At 36.9% G+C, this 21,215-nt stretch overlaps 2 protein-coding genes across 3 annotated transcripts in view; both read left to right on the top strand.

Annotated features, from left to right (window-relative positions):
- LOC129243474 (prolyl 4-hydroxylase subunit alpha-1) overlaps positions 1-21,215 on the top strand; it is a 76,868-nt gene that overhangs the window by 54,656 nt on the left and 997 nt on the right. For both annotated transcript variants that reach the window (XM_054880520.1, XM_054880530.1), the window contains exons 3-8: positions 16,623-16,774; positions 16,876-17,032; positions 17,656-17,843; positions 19,593-19,762; positions 19,860-20,342; positions 20,415-20,480. In XM_054880520.1, coding sequence (XP_054736495.1) covers positions 16,623-16,774; positions 16,876-17,032; positions 17,656-17,843; positions 19,593-19,762; positions 19,860-20,342; positions 20,415-20,480 — 1,216 coding nt within the window. The remainder of the gene's footprint in view (positions 1-16,622; positions 16,775-16,875; positions 17,033-17,655; positions 17,844-19,592; positions 19,763-19,859; positions 20,343-20,414; positions 20,481-21,215) is intronic.
- On the top strand, positions 8,234-10,190 carry LOC129253333 (uncharacterized). Its single transcript, XM_054891651.1, has 2 exons — positions 8,234-9,778; positions 9,855-10,190. The coding sequence occupies exons 1-2, from the start codon at positions 8,234-8,236 to the stop codon at positions 10,188-10,190; spliced, it is 1,881 nt and encodes a 626-aa protein (XP_054747626.1).

The raw sequence follows: 21,215 nt of genomic DNA, 5'->3' as shown, positions 1-21,215 counted from the left end.
ACAAATGCTTACACCGCATAAATAATCAAAATCTACTGTTGCACAATTTTTTGGTACGTGCCACACATCGTTAACAGCTGCTCGCATCTTTGTTTAAGAGTTGGCCATTGTGCTTAGTTCAAAATAAGATTCTGGGCTAGCCTCGACGATATTAATTGCGCCTATTTAAACCAAGTGTCCGCTTTGAAATTATAACTCAAATTAAAAGCGATGATTATTTTTTCAATGACAAGTTGTACTTCGCCCACATTCGTCACCAGACCAATAAATATTGCCTACTTCACTCACTTTCAAAGCCATGTTTCATGAACAACCTATAATTATATTCTTCTTCTTCCTCGCCATGGTCTCTTAATGTAGTCGGCGCTCCTCGTACGCTATCTCCAGGTTAAACGGTCCGGGTTGTCCCTTCGCTGACTTCATTCCGCTCTATGACCTTGTACACAATACTTAGAAATCTAAATCCGCGGTAGTTGGCACAGATTTGGCGATTGTTTTTTTATGGATTGAACAGAGTACACTTAAATTCCAATCGACAGGCATGCATTCATCCGACCAAGTTTTGCATAATGCTGCATACAGCTTACCAGGAACACCCAGTGAGAGAAAAATCCAGGGAAAGTGTTCAACAGTATCCTTCTTTGAAAGACCCCCACAGCTGCTGTAATCTTGAAACAGTTTTGTTGTGGTAAATGTTAGTCTTTCTGACGTATGTCTTCTATTTTTCACGCTAAGCAAAAATAACCACTGATTTTTCAAGACAAAACTTAAATTGTAGTCAATTTTTTCCAGTTTTTGCGAGTTTAACGAGATGTTTTCGCTAATATTGAAATGAAAGGTTTATTTATTAGTAGAAAGTCTTATAGCTGTGTCTATTCCGAATACTTTATTTCAAAAATACTTTAATTTCAAAAATCGATCAAAGTGTGTCGAAGTAACGGATTTTTTTGTCAAACAAAGTTTTATTCACTACTTTCTTATTTGCCAATTTAATGCGGTTCTCCGTTATTATTCGCGAAATACGTGTATAATTAAGTATATTTACTCATACCTGTGTCCATTCCGAATCTAGCAAGCATTATTTCATCAAAATTGATAAGAAATTTTCCAAGTGAAGATCGTTTTTGTAGAAATAAAGTAAAAACAGAACATTCTCGAGTTGAACAGAGACCGTAGAAGAATATTATAACGTCAAAAAAAAGAATGCAAAAAGTAACGCAATTTGCTGACTTACTTCTGCAATTTTCTGACTTACCCGGTCGTAGTACTACCTAACTAAACCTCGCTTAACCTAACGTTATCGAAATCAATCCAACCGTACCCAATGTGAGACAATCGAACCCATTGTGCTGCTTTTCTGTAGTGCACATTGAACAAACATATTCAGGTTCAAACCACTGACTTTCAATGCATGTGCGTTCAAAAAGAAGGTTATATCCTTCAATCACGGCCTTACTTTTTGCGAATTCCAAACAATGCTTTTTGTCAACAAACATTCCGCAGATGTAACAAAAATGATTACGCTTATCACACATTCTGATTTATGTTTACTTAATACACTTAGGTAAGGTTAGGTTAGGTTAGATGCGCTTATGCTAAGTTTTAATAGGACTTGATCATTCAAGAGTGATGATTTTTCACACTCATTAAATTGTACATGCTTACCAGCAAATTGCAAACGGTTCTGCTGTGTCATGCAAGCTTCCGTTGGTCAGTTTGGACTAGGTAAGCTTGGGTTATAATGAGTTTTGATTAGATGTATTCATAATTATGTGACTTATTGGTGTCTTTCAAAATTAACCACAATGAGCAGTAACGCACTATCGGTCATGCCGTATTCTCTCGCAGTCTCGGTTAAGCTGGATTTTTAAAAGTGTGGGAAATTTTTATTTAATCGTAACTTTTACAGTTTTCAATGTATGAAGATGAAAAATAGCTTATTTCGAGCACATTTTATTGGAGTTTAAAAATATGTACATATATATTTGTGGTGCCCGTTGGAGAATAGTGGCCAAAAAATTGCATCACATTGAAAAAAACGTGGAAAAATTGCACAAATCAGAGCTTGTTATTGAAAATTTCTTTTAAGCGTGAATCGTTCTTAGAATTATATACATTCATAATGCACAAACACTCCCCTTCCCAAGACCATATTGAAATAAAAAATCGGTTGAAAAATGGGTTGGTCAAGTAATTTTACTTCATCAAAAACACCATAAATCGGTTTTTTAACAATAAATTAAAAAGTTGAGGGTGTTTTGAATTTTCTAAACACAGTTTTGTGTTGTACTGGTCTTGACCTAACACGTGCACTATATCACTTGAAGAGTTCTTTCGATGTTTTTTTATTTTGTAGCACCGTGTTATAGGTGGCGCACCATAGCGCCATAGCCATAATCGTAGCCGGACGTATCTATTGCAGCTGCAAATACTTGTATATGAGAAATGAACGACGAAAAATTAATTGACTTAGTTTGAAATTATCCGTGTCTTTGTGGCAAAATTCAAATGTTGTCCTTAATTCTACTTCAATATCAGCTATTTACGGTTATGGCATGACTAATCGCCACATACTGTAATGTTGACGCTATGCTGCCTCGGAGGAAATTTCTCAAGAGACATGGTAGTATTTTCAGGCAGTTAACACCACATTTATCTGAACTACTCGTATAAGAAAAGTACTTTGTGTTGCTAAAATTTTAAATAAATATTTTTCACGTTTCTCATAAATTTTCAAATATATGAAATGACGTTTATTATATTAGTTGTTGTTCTACTGCACTCTGATTAAGTCAATAAATGTGTCAGCAGTTTTCGAAGAGGTCATCTAGCGGTGGCATATGCGGCAACTGCAATCAGTGGTAATTACCTGTAGTTCGTAATAATAATAAAATAGAAGAAAATTAAGAATAAATTTAGCAGTGTCTGCTTTTCTGATCTCTGCGAAAGCATTCCGATCACCACAACTCGTGGGTAAATCATTGATGAAATTTGCAGCAGGCCAGTCTATAGAAAATAAACAAAATTCACGAAAAGCACACATGTTTGTGATATTTAGTTTGTACAATAAATTTGCTTTTGGGCGCATTTTGGTCTTATATTTTTGGGATGCCGAATGGGTTGGTGCGTGATTACCATTCGGAATTCACAGAGAGAACGTTGGTTCGAAACACAAAAATTAAGAAAAACATTTTTCTAAAACCGGTCGCCCCTCGGCAGGCAATGGCAAACCTCCGAGTGTATTTCAGCCGTGAAAAAAGCTCATCATAAAAAAATATCTGCCGTTCGGAGTCGGCTTGCAACTGTAGGTCCCTCCATTTGTCGAACAACATCAAGACGCACACCACAAATAGGAGGACGTACACCCCCAAAAAAGGGTGTACGCGCCAATTATATAATATATATCTTTGTGCCTGGTATACCAAAGTCGTTAGCCGATGTCGAAGCATTTAAAAAATGTTGTTAATTCTCACCAGTTGAATTACCGGCTACAACTTAAATTGCAGATTTATTTCTGTAGGGTTGTCATCACCCCACCACCTAAGATCGCTTTTATGAACTGCGAGTAATTTGACACCATTTCTGTGTTGGCGGCTGCGCCAGCGTCTGCGTCTGCTCAAACTGATCAAACAACAGTTTTAGGAACTCACTGACGGACAAAGCGATGGCGTGAAACGACTTTTTTGAATGATTTACTTAGCAAACTCGTGCATTTCCATCCCTTAAAAAAGTAAGCTGCAACCGACTAATGTTGAACAGTTCTGTTTGCGCACAGCTATTATCCTGCCGCTAGAACAGTGGAATCGGCTGGAAGGTGGAAGGGGCGAATGGGCGGAAATCAAGTAAACGTTCATACATATACATAAACGCATACATACATGCATTTTCAACAACAAATTGTAACGGTCGAATTTATTTGGATAGGGGAATTGTATCAAAATATTTGTAAAAATAAATGTATTCGTTTTTAAAATTCCATGTACTTATACATACTTACATATATATGTGTTCTCCTTTTGTGTGTGCTACTGTTGTAAAGGGTTTTTTAATAGGTGCGCCCGAAATTTGGCGACAGTGTATAGCCGGCATTTTTGTGAAACTTCAGCTGTCAGTGCCCCCATCGCCAAATGATCCGTGCGCAGCATCCATTTTATGGTCACTCCGGGCCTCACTTCTGGTCAGGTGGCTTCGCAAACAAGCAAACTTGCCAGATTTGGAGCGAGGAAAATCCACGATGCATTCATCAGGTGACTCTACACTCAGAAAAAGTCACTGTTTTGTGTGATTGGTTTTGGTCGGACAGTAACATCGCTCTTTCTTTATTTCTTTGAATTTACGTAAGGAACTGCACCCGTTGTCAACGACTGTCATTCAAGTGTAGTATTGGGTATTTTTTTAGCTACAAGAAAACTATCAGTATAACTATAGTTTGACAGCTGAGAATGGAAAACTGTGTTGACATTTATATACAGTAAGGTTTGTCAAGTTATCATGAATCGTTTAAATTTACTTCGAAAAAAATTAATCTGCTCGCGAAGTTCATAGATCGAGATGTTCAGAGCGATTCAACTTATTGATCTTTGTGCTTCGACTAGGTGGAACATTTTACGTAAGGATTTTGACTTACAGCCGTACAAAATACAGCTCATGCAAGAAGTGAAGCCAAATGACCATCGTTTGTGTCGCATTTTTGTTGATTCGGCTCATTTAGATTTATTATTGAGATTTATTGGAAAAAGTAGTCAAAAATTGGAATAGCCGAATGGATCATGTAACTCGTAGTCGCGGTCGTAATCGAAAAATAAATGCCATGAAATTAATCTACCAGATTTTATACCAAGTAATATAGGAAATTGATGCCAATAATATTTATGTTTTCCATTATCAATTTAAGTTCTCAAGCTCTTATAGAAACACCCGATAAATTAGATGAGTAGCGTCGGCTATTCATTTATGTACGAGTATTTGTATATTTAGACTATGAAACAATCTTTTCTTACCGACTAATTAACAATTATTCTTAATAAGGACATCGTATTCCGGATATCGGTAAAAATTATTTTAGGCAAAGAAAAATCAAGATCGATAGATGTTAATATTCGATGTAAATTCGCAAATAGCCCTTCCAATAGGTGCATTACGTGCATAATTCGTTCTAGCATTATCTGCGTAGAAAGGCAACGAAGCACAAAGATACCTCCGCGGAACATTACAATCTATTTTTTCTAAAAGCAACTGACAATCGTGAACTCCTTGCATAACGCAAAAAATAAAAATTAGAGATAGTATTGAACTTCTTTTGTCGAGCGATTTCAAATTGAGCAGTACTAAACGTGCAAAATACGAAGGCATAGAATCCGAAAAACCCAATTAACGTAAGGCAAATTTTGGAAACCCTTCTGCATGCGCTCCACCCTATCGATGTGGAACTGGTGGAAAGGGCGCAAGGTTATTGCAGCATATCTCAGATGCGAGCGAACAAAAGAGGTTCTATGGTGTACGGATCGGAAAATTTAGTGTTATTACGCCGCACAAAACCAAGCATAGCTAATGCCTTTGAAACGGTCAGTCATATTGTGTGAAAATTCTATATCAAAAATAACGCCAAGATTCTTAAATTCTTAAAGTGATTGCAATATTCCTTCAGAGAAGCTGTGTGGTTAATAAACTACTTGATTTTAAAAAAAGAAACATGGACGCATGTTATAATATTTGATTCAAGATATGGTTTCAATCATCAATAATATAATTCATCTAGTTCGGATTGGAGTTTCATCCTATCTGCGGTATTCTTAACGACTGAATAAATCTTCAGATCTTCGGCGTATAACAGAAAGTTGGCAAATGAAAAGCAGGAACGACATTGGTTCTTATAAACAGAATAAACAGCAGTGGACCCAGTTACCTTCTGCTACTCCAGAGGGGGCGAAAAAAGGTTCAGATTGAACACCATCGAGTGTATCAACGCTGAAATTATATTCCACACGAAATGTCGTCTAAAGTACGAATACATATGTATACAAAAACAAATGCGTTACAATATCTCCCAAATTCGTGCCTTATTTGGTTTCAAAGTTCCAATGCTCTTAATGATCTGTATAATCCTTTTAATTGAACCTACTAACCAAGCAGTAAGTCGATGTTTAAGTGTTATACCAATTAATTCGTAATCGACAAAAAAGCAGATGATTGGCTCCATGAACCAGCATTCACATATAATATATTAATTAAATACTCGTTGGAAAGTCTTGAGTGTTAATTCATTATTTTATTTATTTTTTGTATTTATTTAAAAGAAAAACAATTATAAATAATTATTCCACTTAAATACTAAAGCACTGGCTGCCAGGACCTTCGGCTTAAGTAAAAATTAATTTATTATTATTATTATATATTTATTATAACTATATAGAGATCGTTTAATATGAGTTAAGAGAATTTATAACTAAAGAAGAAAATATTAACATTTCAGGCAAATAAAAATATTTAGAAATGGACATTATAACTGCTGGTCATATTAAGTCCGGGTATATATTTATTTTTTATTGTTAGAAAAAATTATGGAGTTATACTATATTAAGTTTACAAAGTGTAACAAATTTTGCAATCAGCTCTATATGACAGTCTACAGTTTGTGCAAGATAATCCGATGGTTTGTTGTTATCAAATATCGATGATCTGATTGGTTGTAAATTTGGGCAGTAATCGAGGAGGTGAGTCACGCTGAAATCAGGAGATCCACAAGTACGCAGTTTGGTCGGGAGACGCCATTCAATAATTCATTATTATTTATAGTAATAGAAGAATGTTTGTTTTTGTAAACAACTTTAATTGACCACTTCGTAACTGGTGCAATTCTAGTCTCTCTCGAAATAGTTTGTCTTCCTCCACAAATACCAGTTCATGAACTAGAATGTTTGCAGATTTGTTCAAAACATCTAAGGATATCAACATATACCCTCTATATGGTTATTCAAATAAGATTGTAGTGTCTCTTTGTCATTTCGAATTTAGTATTAAAATGTGAATTTGCTGGTACTTTTATGTAAAGCATTTGTTTGCCGTGCGTGGCGGATTCTTGGACGCCCGTAGTCTGCTAGCTTTAAATAGAAGTCTTCATTGCCGCTCAGGGTGACAATGGTAAGACTTTTAGAAGTGCCGGCTGCGCATGCGCAAACAAAGCCTGCACATGGCGAAGCAAGCGCCGAGGGTGGAAGTGAGTTAGAGGGGAGAGGAGCATGGAATTTCTTATAAAAACAACCCTCCGAAATGTTGTATGTCGCACGAGTCAATGACATACAAAATATATGCACACACAACCCAATATATGAACTTAATAAAAAAATTGTATTGTATACACACATACATACATACACACACATATACATATGTATATTTAGAAATACGTTCGTATGCGTGCGTATTTTGTTGATAGGCACCAAGAGTCGATCTTAGCTAGTGCCACTGGCAGCGCACGTCAACTAGCTGCTGGCATGCAAACAGCCGTTGCAGGAGCAGATGTTTCCTATTGAAACGAATATGCGCGCGCCAAAGCAATCGCCAATACTTTGTCGACATGCCTTTGTGTGTGCATGTTTTTGATAATCAGCGGGACGGCTCTGACTCGCTGTATTATTTAGCACAATTATTATTACATCGAGGGTATACACACCGCCGCACCACTGTCCCCGCGCATTGTGGTATATACATACACACCCAAGTGTATGCAGAGGGGGAGCTGCTCGTTCTTCCACACATGAGTGATTATACACACACACACACACGCGTTTATAAATGTGAATATTCCAACAACTTTAAACTGGGGTTGCAGTTTGTAGCTTCTGCATTTGCCAGTTGGCAGTTGGTCTTCCGACTTTACCAACATTCTTGAGACCTCAGCAGTTGCGAGGAAGAAGCCGTCGCGAGTGGAAGTAAAATATTTTGAAAAGGAAGTTCGGAAGAAGAAGGAAAGAAGGAACGGATATAAAATAAAACATTTTCTGAATGTGCAAAAAGTGCTTGAAAAAACAATAATTATTAAAAAACAACAGTACAATTAATACAACAACTATTTGTGCAAAGTACATCTTCAACCGCCCTAGTGCCCTAGAATAAATTATGATTTAATAATTTCTTGATAAAAAATAAACTATTTGCTTTGCATTTATTTCGCAAACTCCAATTAAAACCAACTCAAAAAAAGTAATCTTAAAAAGCCCGAAGACTCGCCCTCATGTCGCAGCACAACTACACAAATCCGGCATTTTGTCAAGGTAGTGAATTTTATCCGACTCGCGGTGTCGAATTAGACTCAGTTCAACAGCCCATTGACGCCATATACAATCGTAGTCTAAATATTTCTTATGGCGGCCATGCGGTACAGCCGAATTCGCGCGTTGGTCCCCTGCGCCTTCAGCGAAGCATGTCGACACGTTCGGTCAACATGCAGAAGCGTACGAAGAAAGCAGCGGCGTCTGAAGTGCATTTTAGTCGCCACACCAAACAGCAGCAACGCCAAATGCAACAAGTCCCGAAACAAAATTCAATAAAAAGTCATGTACCCGCATCCCCTGCGCGTCCAAACAATTTGAATGTAGTTGCTGAGTCGGCAGCTTTCGGAACGCGTTCAAATTCTGGCCGTTATGCGCTCGTTCCGCTAGAAGATTTGTCGCCGATAGCGAGTGGCAATAGTCGTTACGCAATTGTGCCGGGCCCTTCTGTAGGGCTCACCCCAATGCGTCAGTACGCGAAATCACAGGATAATCTTGATTGCTACGGTTCCGATGATGACCCCGCCTTCTTCCACGAAGAACCAAGTTCATTTCATGGTCAGTCCGCAGATGCAGCATTCACGAGTCTACCGCCTGCCTTTGAGTGCGGCAAAGCAGCGAGATCGATTGTAAAGCAACCACAACCATCAGCTCCTAAGATCAAACATGCTTTCTCTAGTGATTTCGGCAGCAAAGCATTTCTTATTGTGGATAAGAATAGCAATCAGCGGTATCAAATGGTGCCCACCGCCGAGGATGAGGAGTTAGTTGACGACAACCAGGAGATCATTCAAATGCATAATGGACGCGCACATCGCTATGCCGTTGTACCGACCGAAGATGAGAACGATGTGCTTCCCGCTGAGGATGAGGAGGAGGAGACGTGCCTCAGCAATCCCGATTTGAATAGAAGTGAAAATTTTTTAGTCAGCAATACCACGCGTGCGTCTCGGAACACCACACTTCGCACATCCACGCCACAGAAGCACACAACAGCACAAAACAACATTAGCTCCTATCCCAGCACCCCCTTGAAAAATCCAGCTGCCACAAAAATGCTGCATGAGTTGCTCTCCACACCTCGCAAAACACCACTGCCGCGTAGTGTTACACCACGCAACTTGTCGCCCATGGAACGACTAGCAGAAAAACAGCAGCAAGAACATCAACGTGCAAATTACCATTATCGCAGCCAACAACAATTGTATTATACACCTGGTGAGCGACGCACAGAACGAACTGCCCAAAGTCTGCATTACGAGTCTGTAAAAACACAAGGCGATCGCACCATGGCGGTGATCACGCCGCGCATAACCCCACACCAATCGAAGGCGTACCCGGAGATTGAGGAGGAGGACTGCAGTAGTATACATGGAAAGTCCACGAATTCTACAACGCCCTATCCGCAGAAGGTGGCCAATGCCGCAATCACCCTGGCCATCGTGTCGCTAATGCTGGTGATCAGCAGCAGCATGAACTCGGCGCTCATCATCTACATGATTGCGCATGTAAGGATTACTCAATCTCAAGTCGTTCATACTATACATTTCATTTCAATAAACGTCTATTGGTCTTGCTTTACAGTTTGGAAAATCGTTTTACCTACAATTCAGTCTGGTTGCCTCGTTCAGTGGCATGGGTCTTGGATATCTCGGCTTTCGCTCACGTCATTGTGAATGGCTGCCCAACCGCAGCTACACCTCTGGTTACATACTCCTAACGCTCTTCTGTCTACTCAAATGCTGCGGACTCGTGGTGATCCTCGTGCTAGATCCTTACCCTGGGCTGCCACTGCACGACGTAACTACCGGAATTATACTTGGTCTCTCCACATTCACGATTTTCTTTATAGGCCTGGGAGTGATTGGATCATTTTGGTGCTATAGGCCGCCACCAGATAATCGGGTTAACGTGGCCTAAATATATAAAATATAATAATTAAGTTAATTATTTTTTGTTGTACTTAATCGGGTATAACACATTTATTTTACTATATAGGTAACGGTACTTTCTGTTAACATTTTATTTATTAAAATTAGTTATTGTTTTAGGTTCTTCAATGTAATTCGAAAATGAAAATCACGGCTAAAATACCAAAAATAAGTAGGACATGTGGCAAGTGAACTTTACACTGTTCGAAAAAAGACTGTAAATACAAATTTCGAAATAGAGAAAGAGGCACACACAATCCAGTTTTATACATAAGTTATACGTATTTGGTTGTACTAATATATTATATGGTTGTATTAGTATTAAAGTAATTTTACATGAACACATATCGCTTTCAAAATTCTTAGAAAATAAGGCATAATCTTAAAAATATGTGTGTATGTATGTTAGTGCGTAAATTTAATGCGACAAAATTACCTTACTTACATATGTATTAGTGTGTATGTATGAATCTACAGGTATTATACTATTCATATTAACTTATTCAGGCTCCTATGATAGAACATAAAAAACCCAGTGTAATTTTGTAAATAGAACCGAATAAAGATTTCCGAAATCAAAACGCAAATTGCAATAGTCAATATATAATATAATACATATTTTTAGATCTTTCAAATTTTTAAACGAAGTGGTATCTATGCACATACAAGTACGTACACTTGTGGTCATGATGACAGCAGCGCGACTTATTGCAAAGCTTTGACTATTAACTTGTTTTTTTTTTATAAAAAGTAGTTTTATACTACAACGAATATCATTAAATTTAAAATCTCAGACTTTGTACAAAATTAAAAAAAAAATTTTTAATTAAAATTTTCGAAAAAATGCCAAAAGTAAAATGCAAACTGCCACTTTAAAGTTGATAAAACATCGCTCTGATTTTTGAAAATTTTTTGTTTCTTCCGGTCTTATGCATATTTTTCATATAAAAACATTTCCAGCATTCGTTAAATGGAAGAATTGCATTACACCATCAACAAAAAACCCTTTTGATAGATCTTGATAGAAGATGTTTTTTCCAACAGTGGTCGCCCTCGGCTTTCAACGAAGAGCCTCCCAGTGTATTTCTGCCATCTCCTCACCAAAACCACCTACCATTCGGAGTTGGCTTAAAATCGTAAGTCCCTCCATTTGTGGAACAACAAAACCGAGAAGCTCGGTCAAACTCGGATTCCAATTATATATCTAAAATACAGTATTTCTCATAGCGGTAAATAAAGGCACCCTAATTTACTTGCTTTCATATATTTTTATTTTTGTTATTCCTTTGTGACACGTAATCAAGGCACATGGAACAGATAGCATCAGTCGAGCAACTGTCCTGATTTTTTCCAATCTGTTGGTCCCTAAATTTTCACATTTTGTTTAAATTACTCTAAATTTCTTTGTTCATAGATTTTGAAATATAATATAATAGCATTGACAGACGGCGGCGTTATTCCAGATTACCGGGGCAGCTAATCTCATTAAAATTGTAATGTGGCAGCCGGTTGTTACTCAGAAAAGAGTTTTAGGAAGCATAACCATGCTCGATAGCGGCGAATCTTGCTCGATATCTTTGTTGTTGCTTTCATATGCAAATTTTTCGTCAAGCGAGCAGAGCCTAGTCATAGCGATCAGAGAAGTCCTTCGATTTGCAACTTTAATTATTTCAATTATCCTTATGGAAATGGTTCTACTTAGTTATCTCACTATCACATCACGGCCCGACTCGACGATTTCATTATTTCTTCAACATCTTTGACGATAACTGGCTTACCGCATTGCTACAGTCCAGTCCACTCGATTTGAGGCAATGATTCTTATGGAGGAAAATGGTGATTAAGGGGTTTTATACAGTTGAAGGCTAAAAAGCGAGTTTTCCAGAATTTTTTCTGAGGAAACTTTTAGATTTATTGATAAAAAAATTTGTACACATATTATGTTATCTTTTAACTGTATTTTAAGACTTGGTATTAGTAAAAATATTTATTTGGAAAGGAGTTACAGCTGCTCTCCGGCAGCTCCTCTAAAAAACGACGTTTTGCGGTGACCTCTATATCTCTGAACTGGATCCTCTGAAATGAAAAAACCAAACAGATTTCGTTAAAATAATGTTAAATCTAGTAATTAATAGAATGAATAAGCAAAGTAAATTTTTTTGACAAAATGGCGGTTTTAAAAAAAAATCGATTTTTGTCCAAAATTTCGGCCTTAAATTGTTTATAAAAAAAAAAAATATCGGTGAGAAAAAATCTTCGATTAACTACTAAAAAATATATTTAAGAAGCCTGTGTTAAAATTTGAGACTAATCGGTTTAACCGTTTTTGAGTAATGTTGGTCATCGACTTTGAAAACATCATTTTGAGAAAAACGCGTTTAGAGTTTGAAAAGCACAGAGTCTAAGTCTGAAACCCCTTTTTAAATTTGCGTGTAACTTCGAAAATATTCACCGGAACGATATTAAACCTCTGTGTTTATTCTTAAATATATGTACATTGAAAAAATTAAAAAAAAAAAAAGAGGTTGTCTGCAAAGTCGGTTTACTGACGATAGTTTAACGTGATAACGTCATAAGAAAATACTGATTGAATGGTTGCATTTTTCAAAAGAAAATTTTAATTTTATTTGTTTGATAGATATTTTGTATGGATATAGAGAATGAGTTAACATTAACATAACATAATATACTTTAACATAACATAACATAACACAGCATAACACAACACAACACAACACAACATAACATAACATAACATAACATAACATAACATAACATAACATAACATAACATAACATAACATAACATAACATAACATAACATAACATAACATAACATAACATAACATAACATAACATAACATAACATAACATAACATAACATAACATAACATAACATAACATAACATAACATAACATAACATAACATAACATAACATAACATAACATAACATAACATAACATAACATAACATAACATAACATAACATAACATAACATAACATAACATAACATAACATAACATAACATAACATAACATAACATAACATAACATAACATAACATAACATAACATAACATAACATAACATAACATAACATAACATGACATAACATAACATAACATAACATAACATAACATAACATAACATAACATAACATAACATAACATAACATAACATAACATAACATAACATAACATAACATAACATAACATAACATAACATAACATAACATAACATAACATAACATAACATAACATTACATAACATAACATAACATAACATAACATAACATAACATAACATAACATAACATAACATAACATAACCTAACATAACATAACATAACATAACATAACACAACATAACATAACATAACATAACATAACATAACATAACATAACAAAACATAACATTACATAACATAACAAATTACCCCGTATTAAAGCACTTATCAACAGCTCTCATTTTATACCCATATTGTACATACACAACCAAAGGTTATCCGGGTCCACGTTTTGACCTATATCTCGAGACCCCAGTCACGGAGCGGCATGAAAAATACTCTGTACTAAAGCATTCACCAACAGCTTTCATTTGATACCCATATTGTACATACACGTCCGAAGGTTACCCGGGTCCACGTTTTGGCATATATTTCGAGACCCTAGTCATCAATAGGTATGAAAATTACCCCGTATTAAAGCACTTATCAACAGCTTTCATTTGATATCCATATTGTACAAACACATTCTAGGGTCCACGTTTTGGTCTCTATCTCGAGACCCTAGTCACGGAGCGGATGGAAATACTCTGTACTAAAGCATTCACCAACAGCTTTCATTTGATACCCATATTGTACATACACGTCCGAAGGTTACCCGGGTCAACGTTTTGACCTATATCTCGAGACCCTATCTACCAATAGGTATTCAAACTATACGGAAATCATCTTCAATACCTACTTAACAATGTGTGTAAGTTTGGTTTAATTCGGTGCAAAGACACGGCGGGTCCACGTTTTGGCATATATTTCCAGACCCTAGTCATCAATAGGTATGAAAATTACCCCGTATTAAAGCACTTATCAACAGCTTTCATTTGATACCCATATTGTACATACACATCCGAAGGTTACCCGGGTCCACGTTTTGACCTATATCTCGAGCCCTATTTCCAGAATAAAATATAATCCATGTTACTCGTGATGTAGCTTTCGAATGGTGAAAGAATTTTTAAAATCGGTCCAGTAGTTTTTGAGCCTATTCATTACAACCAAACAAACAAAGTTTTCCTCTTTATAATATTAGTATAGATATGGTGAATATTACCATACATTTTTTCCTTCAGATATAATAAAAAAATAATAATAATAACATTAAAACAACAGGTATTATTAACAAACTTGGTTTTATTTTAAATTCTTCAAGTAAATCAAATTAATAATAATCAATAAGAAGGCATATGCCAATACAAATACGTGAATTTATATATGTACATATGCGCATATACATACATATATACGCTCACATAAGTAGGGGAGAGCAAGATGTCGAACGTTGCCGTTCGTTTGCTTTGTTTGCTTTGTCGTTCCTTCCGCGCTTTCGCTTGCAGTTCATTCAATGCAATGAGCAAGGTAACTACATATGAGCAAGGTAACACTAATATGAGCAAGGTAACTACATATGAGCAAGGTAACACTAATATGAGCAAGGTAACTACATATGAGCAAGGTAACACTAATATGAGCAAGGTAACTACATATGAGCAAGGTAACACTAATATGAGCAAGGTAACTACATATGAGCAAGGTAACTACATATGAGCAAGGTAACGACACATTTTGGTAACGGCAATGAGCAAGGTAACTACATATGAACAGTAATGAGCAAGGTAACTACATATGAACAGTAATGAGCAAGGTAACTGCATATGAACAGTAATGAGCAAGGTAACTACATATGAACAGTAATGAGCAAGGTAACGACACATTTTTTCGTGCGTGCAGCCTGTTAAATCGAATTATAAGACGTTATCACGTCAAAATTATTTTTTGAAAATTCTAACTGTAAAGCAACCGAATTTGATCAAGTAATCCAAGGTTTTCTAATAATTCAAGTGCAGACTGCACTTTGCTCGGAAATAAGCATGCATCAAAATATTATTCTATCTAATGGCATTTCGCAGCTGTAAAACTTCAGCAGCTGTAATGCTGTGTTTGATTTATTGGTGCATTTTAATAGAGGCGGTAACCAAATAAGAAAAAAATAATAACGAATATAGGAATTTTTTTTTTAATTTTTTTATTCAAAGTTTTTAAGAAAAAAAAAAGTACTCTGCCATTTGTTGTGGAATTATATTAGGTGCGCAACTAAGTTCTTAAGTTCTCAATAGATGCCGCCAGCAGTGTGTGCTAGTCGATTCTAACATAATCTAAACCGATCCCCAGTGATGGTTTCGCTTGATTTTAACAGTTCACAATAAATAACACCAAATTAGCGACGACGTAGAAGCATGACCGTGCAGTCCCCCGTCACGACAGTCGGTTCTACGTCACCGAAACGACCCGGATTTATATCCGGCCATGGACTGTCATTCCAGCAGCATTTTTCGTATGTAAGTATGGCGAATGTTTATGCTGCTATAACAACAACAACTACAACATGCGATGAGCAGTTGTTCACCGACGAAAAAACGACGTTCAACATTCCTTCGTTTTAACCCTTAAGGAACCAAGTCCCCTGTTTCTGAATCATTCCCAAATGGATTGGCGGGTAACTGTTAATACTGAAGCAAGCTCTTCTTGTGTTTGACACGGATCCTCATTGAGCAATGCCTCTAATTTAGCGACTTCGAAGGTTTTTGGCCTTCCGTCACGCGGACGGTCGTCAACATTAAAATCACCCTCTTTGAAGCGACGGAACCTATCTCGGCGGCCAATCTTGTAGCTCTCGATATGCTTCAGCCGCCGTTTTTTTCGAATGGAAGAGGAAAATCAACACTTCCCGTAAATGACGATTATTCGGCATACAATCAGAGATTTTCACAAAACCAAAGTATATGATACCAAAACAAAATCATTAATGTGTCGAAGCAGTTTGCTTACCATATGTCTAAGCTCGGTTTATGACGTTTAGGTTATGTTTGAATCGACTAGCACACACTGCTGGCGGCATCTATTGACAAACAGGGAACTTAGTTGCACACCTAATACTTCACCCACATTTAATTGATTTATCTCTATATATGTACATATGTATGATAAGAATATTTTCTTTCCTGTTAAATATAGAGACTGTAATTTAATGAATTAATTCATTATAAATTATAGAAAATAGAATTAAATAAAAACAATGTTTTGTGATTTAATCATTTTTTTATTTAAAATATTTAATGTTTTCTTTTGACATTTACTAATTTACAGTAAACTGGGCGAGTACCAAAGAGAGCACGAGGATGCAGCCACGGATATGCCCGCCTACGTCTCAAATCCAATTAACGCATATCTGTTGACGAAGCGACTGACCACCGACTGGCGGCAGGTGGAGAATTTAATGGCCCATGATGTTGGCATTGGTAGGTATTTTTACTGCTCGGAATGTATTACACCAAAATGTCCATGTGAAGGCTCCTGATTAATCTCCTTTTGATTTCCGTTACCCGTGTCCATGTTCCAGAATTCTTGAATAATATTACGAACTACCGCCATATATTGAAATTTCCATCCGATGAAGATTTGAATGGAGCGGCTGTCGCGTTGATGCGATTGCAGGACACGTACAAACTGGACACATCGAGTGTGGCTCGTGGCATGCTCAATGGCATACAATACAGGTAAGGCCGAAGCGGGAAACGGAAAGTTCGCTGGCAATGTAAAATTCTTTCATAAAATAAATAAATTAAAATTATTAAATGACGAAGGATTCCTGTACTAAAATAAAGAAATAAATTTATACCAGCATTTGTGATATATAGAGGTTTAGGACGTCCTCCAAAGCAAATGGTTTCTATAAGAATTTTTAGAGGCCGTTCGCTGGTAGAATGTCAAGGCACGTTTTTATCTAATGAGATTCTGTTAATAAATATCGCCATGAATTTTTACACAGCATAAAGAAGAGCTGTTACTTATCGAAATTTTATTTGGGCTATGTCGTTCTTAGTCCATTTGCGGAACAAAAACAAAAATTTCTTAAATGATTTAAATACATTTTAATTTAAAAATAATACTCAAGTTTTTCTTTAATGAACTTTCTTCCATGCTTCAAACCAAACGAAACTCAAATATGGGTAAAGTCAATTTGGAAGACAATTAAAACAAAAAATGCCTTGGTTGGTATAGAATAAGTTTTAGTATTGAATTTTCTATAAATAGGTATTTATATAAAATTTTTTCACATCACCTGTAATGATTTATTATCGAGGTTTTTGTTACACTCCAATTCGTTTCCTATTTCTAGTACGGAAATGTCTTCAGATGATTGCTTTGAGTTGGGTCGTCAATCGTATGTCAATCACGACTATTACCACACTGTCCTATGGATGAATGAGGCAATGACCCGACTGCAAGAGGAACCTCAAAATCAAACCCAAAGTTTCACACGCGCCGACATTTTGGAATATCTCGCCTTTTCCACATACAAACAAGGTAATTAGATTCCCATCAAAATGTCAATAAATTATTCTGAAATTAACCTTCTGGCAGTAAAAAAAATGGCATTCTAATAGTTTTTTGCTGAGATGCCCGGTACAAGGCCAAGTATTAGATTTTGATTCAACCACGTACAAATATTAATGTAACGTAAATGTATTGGAACGTGACAATCAATAGAAGCGCTGTGTTATTGGCTACGTGGTGTGCCTGAAAGTATGCATCTAAATTCTCTAGCCTTACAGGGTGTAGAGAATGATCAATAAATAAATTAAGAGAGTGAAATAAAAATAAATAAAAACAAACGTGTTGGTATTTTGGAATTGAGTTGCTGATTCGGCGATAACTCGAGCAAGCAAAAAACTATGTTATTAAGTCGGTTGTTGTATAAAATTCGTGCAAATCAGTCAATAACAACGCTTGCTGTCATTTTAAATTAGTTCCCTATATTCAGAATTTCTTAAAAAAAAATCGATATGAACTGCAGTAATGAAATATGCAATATGAAAGGCAATGTAGATAGATATGTGCGAAATGCGTTCAAAATGTATGGTGATTTTTTAAATTTGGCGGGTAATTCATTCGATTTCCTAAGGATGATAGATTTACAAGGTTTGCTCTTTAACTATGGTGAAAAAGAAAATTGTGAGAGGAGCTTCTGGGAAGGGAGCTGACGTCAGACTTGTCAAAATCGCGTTATTCTGTGGCAGAACCAGCTGATGGGCTGATGTAACAGGGGAAAAAACTGGCATTGTGATGGCGATGAACGAAAAAACTCAACCAATGACAATTCTTTGCGTTTGAATAACGACTAATTGGACAAGGGTGTGAATATGTGAGAAATGATCGTGCTGAGTACCCCAAGTTACGTCGCAGCCAAAGTTCACCACTCAATTTTTTTCACCATATTTAAAGAGCAAACCTTAGAAGTCTATCATCCTCCCATCCTCACAAAGCGACTTGGCAGCCGAATTATGCACGATCATTTCACACATATTCACACACTCGTCCAATTAGTCGTTCAGACGTCAACGCAGCATGAGGGAAGACGGTCAGTTACGTCAGCCAATCAGCTTATTCTTTCAAATTCGCTGAAAGCCGGTTAACGATCCGATATTCGCCTCACGTTCCGAATTTACTACTTCACTATGATTTCAACTTTATTTCATGTTTAATTTGTTAGCCGTGTTTGGGTACGCTCGGCGAATTGCTGTTGTCAAGAAAAATGGTTAAAAAAATCTAAATTTTGCTTCAACCACCACGGACTTAGTCCTTTGAGTTTTTACTTGTTCCCAAAACAAAAAGTGCCTCCACAATTGTGCATATAGAGTCACACGTGTGTTATATCTGAAAGCGATTAATTTGAAGGGGGCAAAATATGTATATATTGATAAATAAATAAATATTTTTTGAGACAAATGCAAAGTTTTCTTACTTTTTGAGCACACCTCGTATGTAAAACCACCGAGCGAAAATAATGATGTTACCAATTTTTTAGAGCGTTCGTCTTTCACTTGAAAATGACAAGCAGAGAAATTATTATGTTCGCCAAAGCTCTTTGCCTTTCGAATGAATGTTTATTATAACCAACTGAATACTTTTTCATTTAGCATGACATCAAGAGACCACAAATTTTTTTATGTACCAACATCGGTTCTTGACGTCTGCTTCATGCACACAAATGCATTATCAAATTGAACATCAACATAAAAAAAAATCATCAATCGCATATTTAATTCCTTACAGGCAACGTCGAAAGAGCCCTTACAATGACTAATGAACTTTTGGAACTAACGCCCGACCACGAACGCGCCAGAGGCAATAAGGTGTTTTACGAAAAGGAGATTGCCGAACTCCAAGCTGAACGCAAAGTCAAAGGCGACGATGGCAGCGAGAGCACACCGGTCTCGGATTTGGTAAGCCTAACATCTCGCAATCAAAGTTCATAGTTCCGTCCCGCCCTCATTCATTTATTCGGAGCTAACAAATATATTTGATTTATTGCATTTGCAGCCCATTGCCAAGGGAGATCCCAGCGTATACACCTTCAGCGAACGCAAAGCGTATGAAATGCTTTGTCGTGGCGAATTGAAACCGTCACCAGCGGATTTGCGACCATTGCGCTGCCGCTACGTCAACAATAATGTGCCCTTCTTGCGCTTAGGACCACTCAAACTTGAGGAAGCCTACTTGGACCCCTACATTGTAATCTATCATGACGTGATGCAGGACAATGAAATAGAATTGATGAAGAAAATGGCACGACCACGATTCCGTCGTGCTACCGTGCAGAACGCAGTGACGGGCGAATTAGAAACGGCCAATTACCGGATCAGTAAATCGGCATGGATACGCACCGAAGAGCATAAGATCGTTGAAAATATTGTGCAACGCACGGAAGATATGACGGGATTGGACATGACTGTAGCTGAAGAATTGCAGGTGGTGAATTATGGCATTGGTGGGCACTATGAGCCGCACTTTGATTTTGCGAGAGTGAGTTGTAAAAGTGAATAGTTGAAAAAGTGAAATCATTAATATTTCATATTTTTTTATTACGTTTTACAGAAAGATGAAATTCGCGCCTTCCAGGGACTCAATACCGGCAACCGCATCGCGACAGTGCTCTTCTACGTAAGTCTGCACACATAATTGCCTATGAATGAGGAAATTTAAAAACATATTACCTGCTTTCGATTCACCAACCATCCAGCGAGTAGTCAATAAATCAAAAATGTTTACTCAAGCCCAACGTTGCATATAATTTGTCAGCACTGCTCTGAATAGCTCTGACTGTTAAAAATGGCTGCTTAAGAAAGTTTTGGAAATACGATTTTCACTAAGTGTTTCATGATTCACATCATTAAAATGTGTATGGCAACTATTCTGCAAATTATTTCGAAAACTTGGTATGTCTTTTTAGCTATCGGCATGTTGGTTTTATTAGGAGCTTTTGCATGGCAAGAATACTCTCGGAGGTTTGCCATTACCTGCCGAGGAGCGACCGCTATTCGAAAAAACATTTTCAATCATTTTGGTTTTTCGTGCCCACAGTGGGTTTCGACCCAGGGCCCTGGGGGACTACGCACATGTACAAACCACTCGGCTACAGCGGTCGCCTTATTGTTGAAGTAATTTTTGTAAACGTTAAATGTTAGTATACTTATAAACAAATACAGACAATCTTCTTCCGGTAATCGATTCGATAGGTGACAGTACTCACGTCATGCAATGCACTTCAATGTATGCATAACTGGGCCTTAATTCAGAATCCAATCTCCATTTCGAGCCGCTTAGATGTTTCCAATCTTCCATCAGTTACCTCAGCGGAGAATGGTCAAACCTCGACAACATTTCTCCCACGAAACG

Source organism: Anastrepha obliqua, chromosome 1 (assembly GCF_027943255.1).
Source record: "Anastrepha obliqua isolate idAnaObli1 chromosome 1, idAnaObli1_1.0, whole genome shotgun sequence".
Taxonomy (NCBI): Eukaryota; Metazoa; Arthropoda; class Insecta; order Diptera; family Tephritidae; genus Anastrepha; species Anastrepha obliqua.
The sequence above is the reverse complement of the archived record's forward strand: the minus strand, read 5'-3'. Positions and strand labels throughout refer to the sequence as shown.

Bases quoted from the DNA above. Each gene is read 5' to 3' on its own strand.
- LOC129253333 (XM_054891651.1), top strand. From the start codon at position 8,234: ATGTCGCAGCACAACTACACAAATCCGGCATTTTGTCAAGGTAGTGAA. The intron at 9,779-9,854 runs GTAAGGATTACT...CTTGCTTTACAG, and splicing joins TCATCTACATGATTGCGCAT to TTTGGAAAATCGTTTTACCT.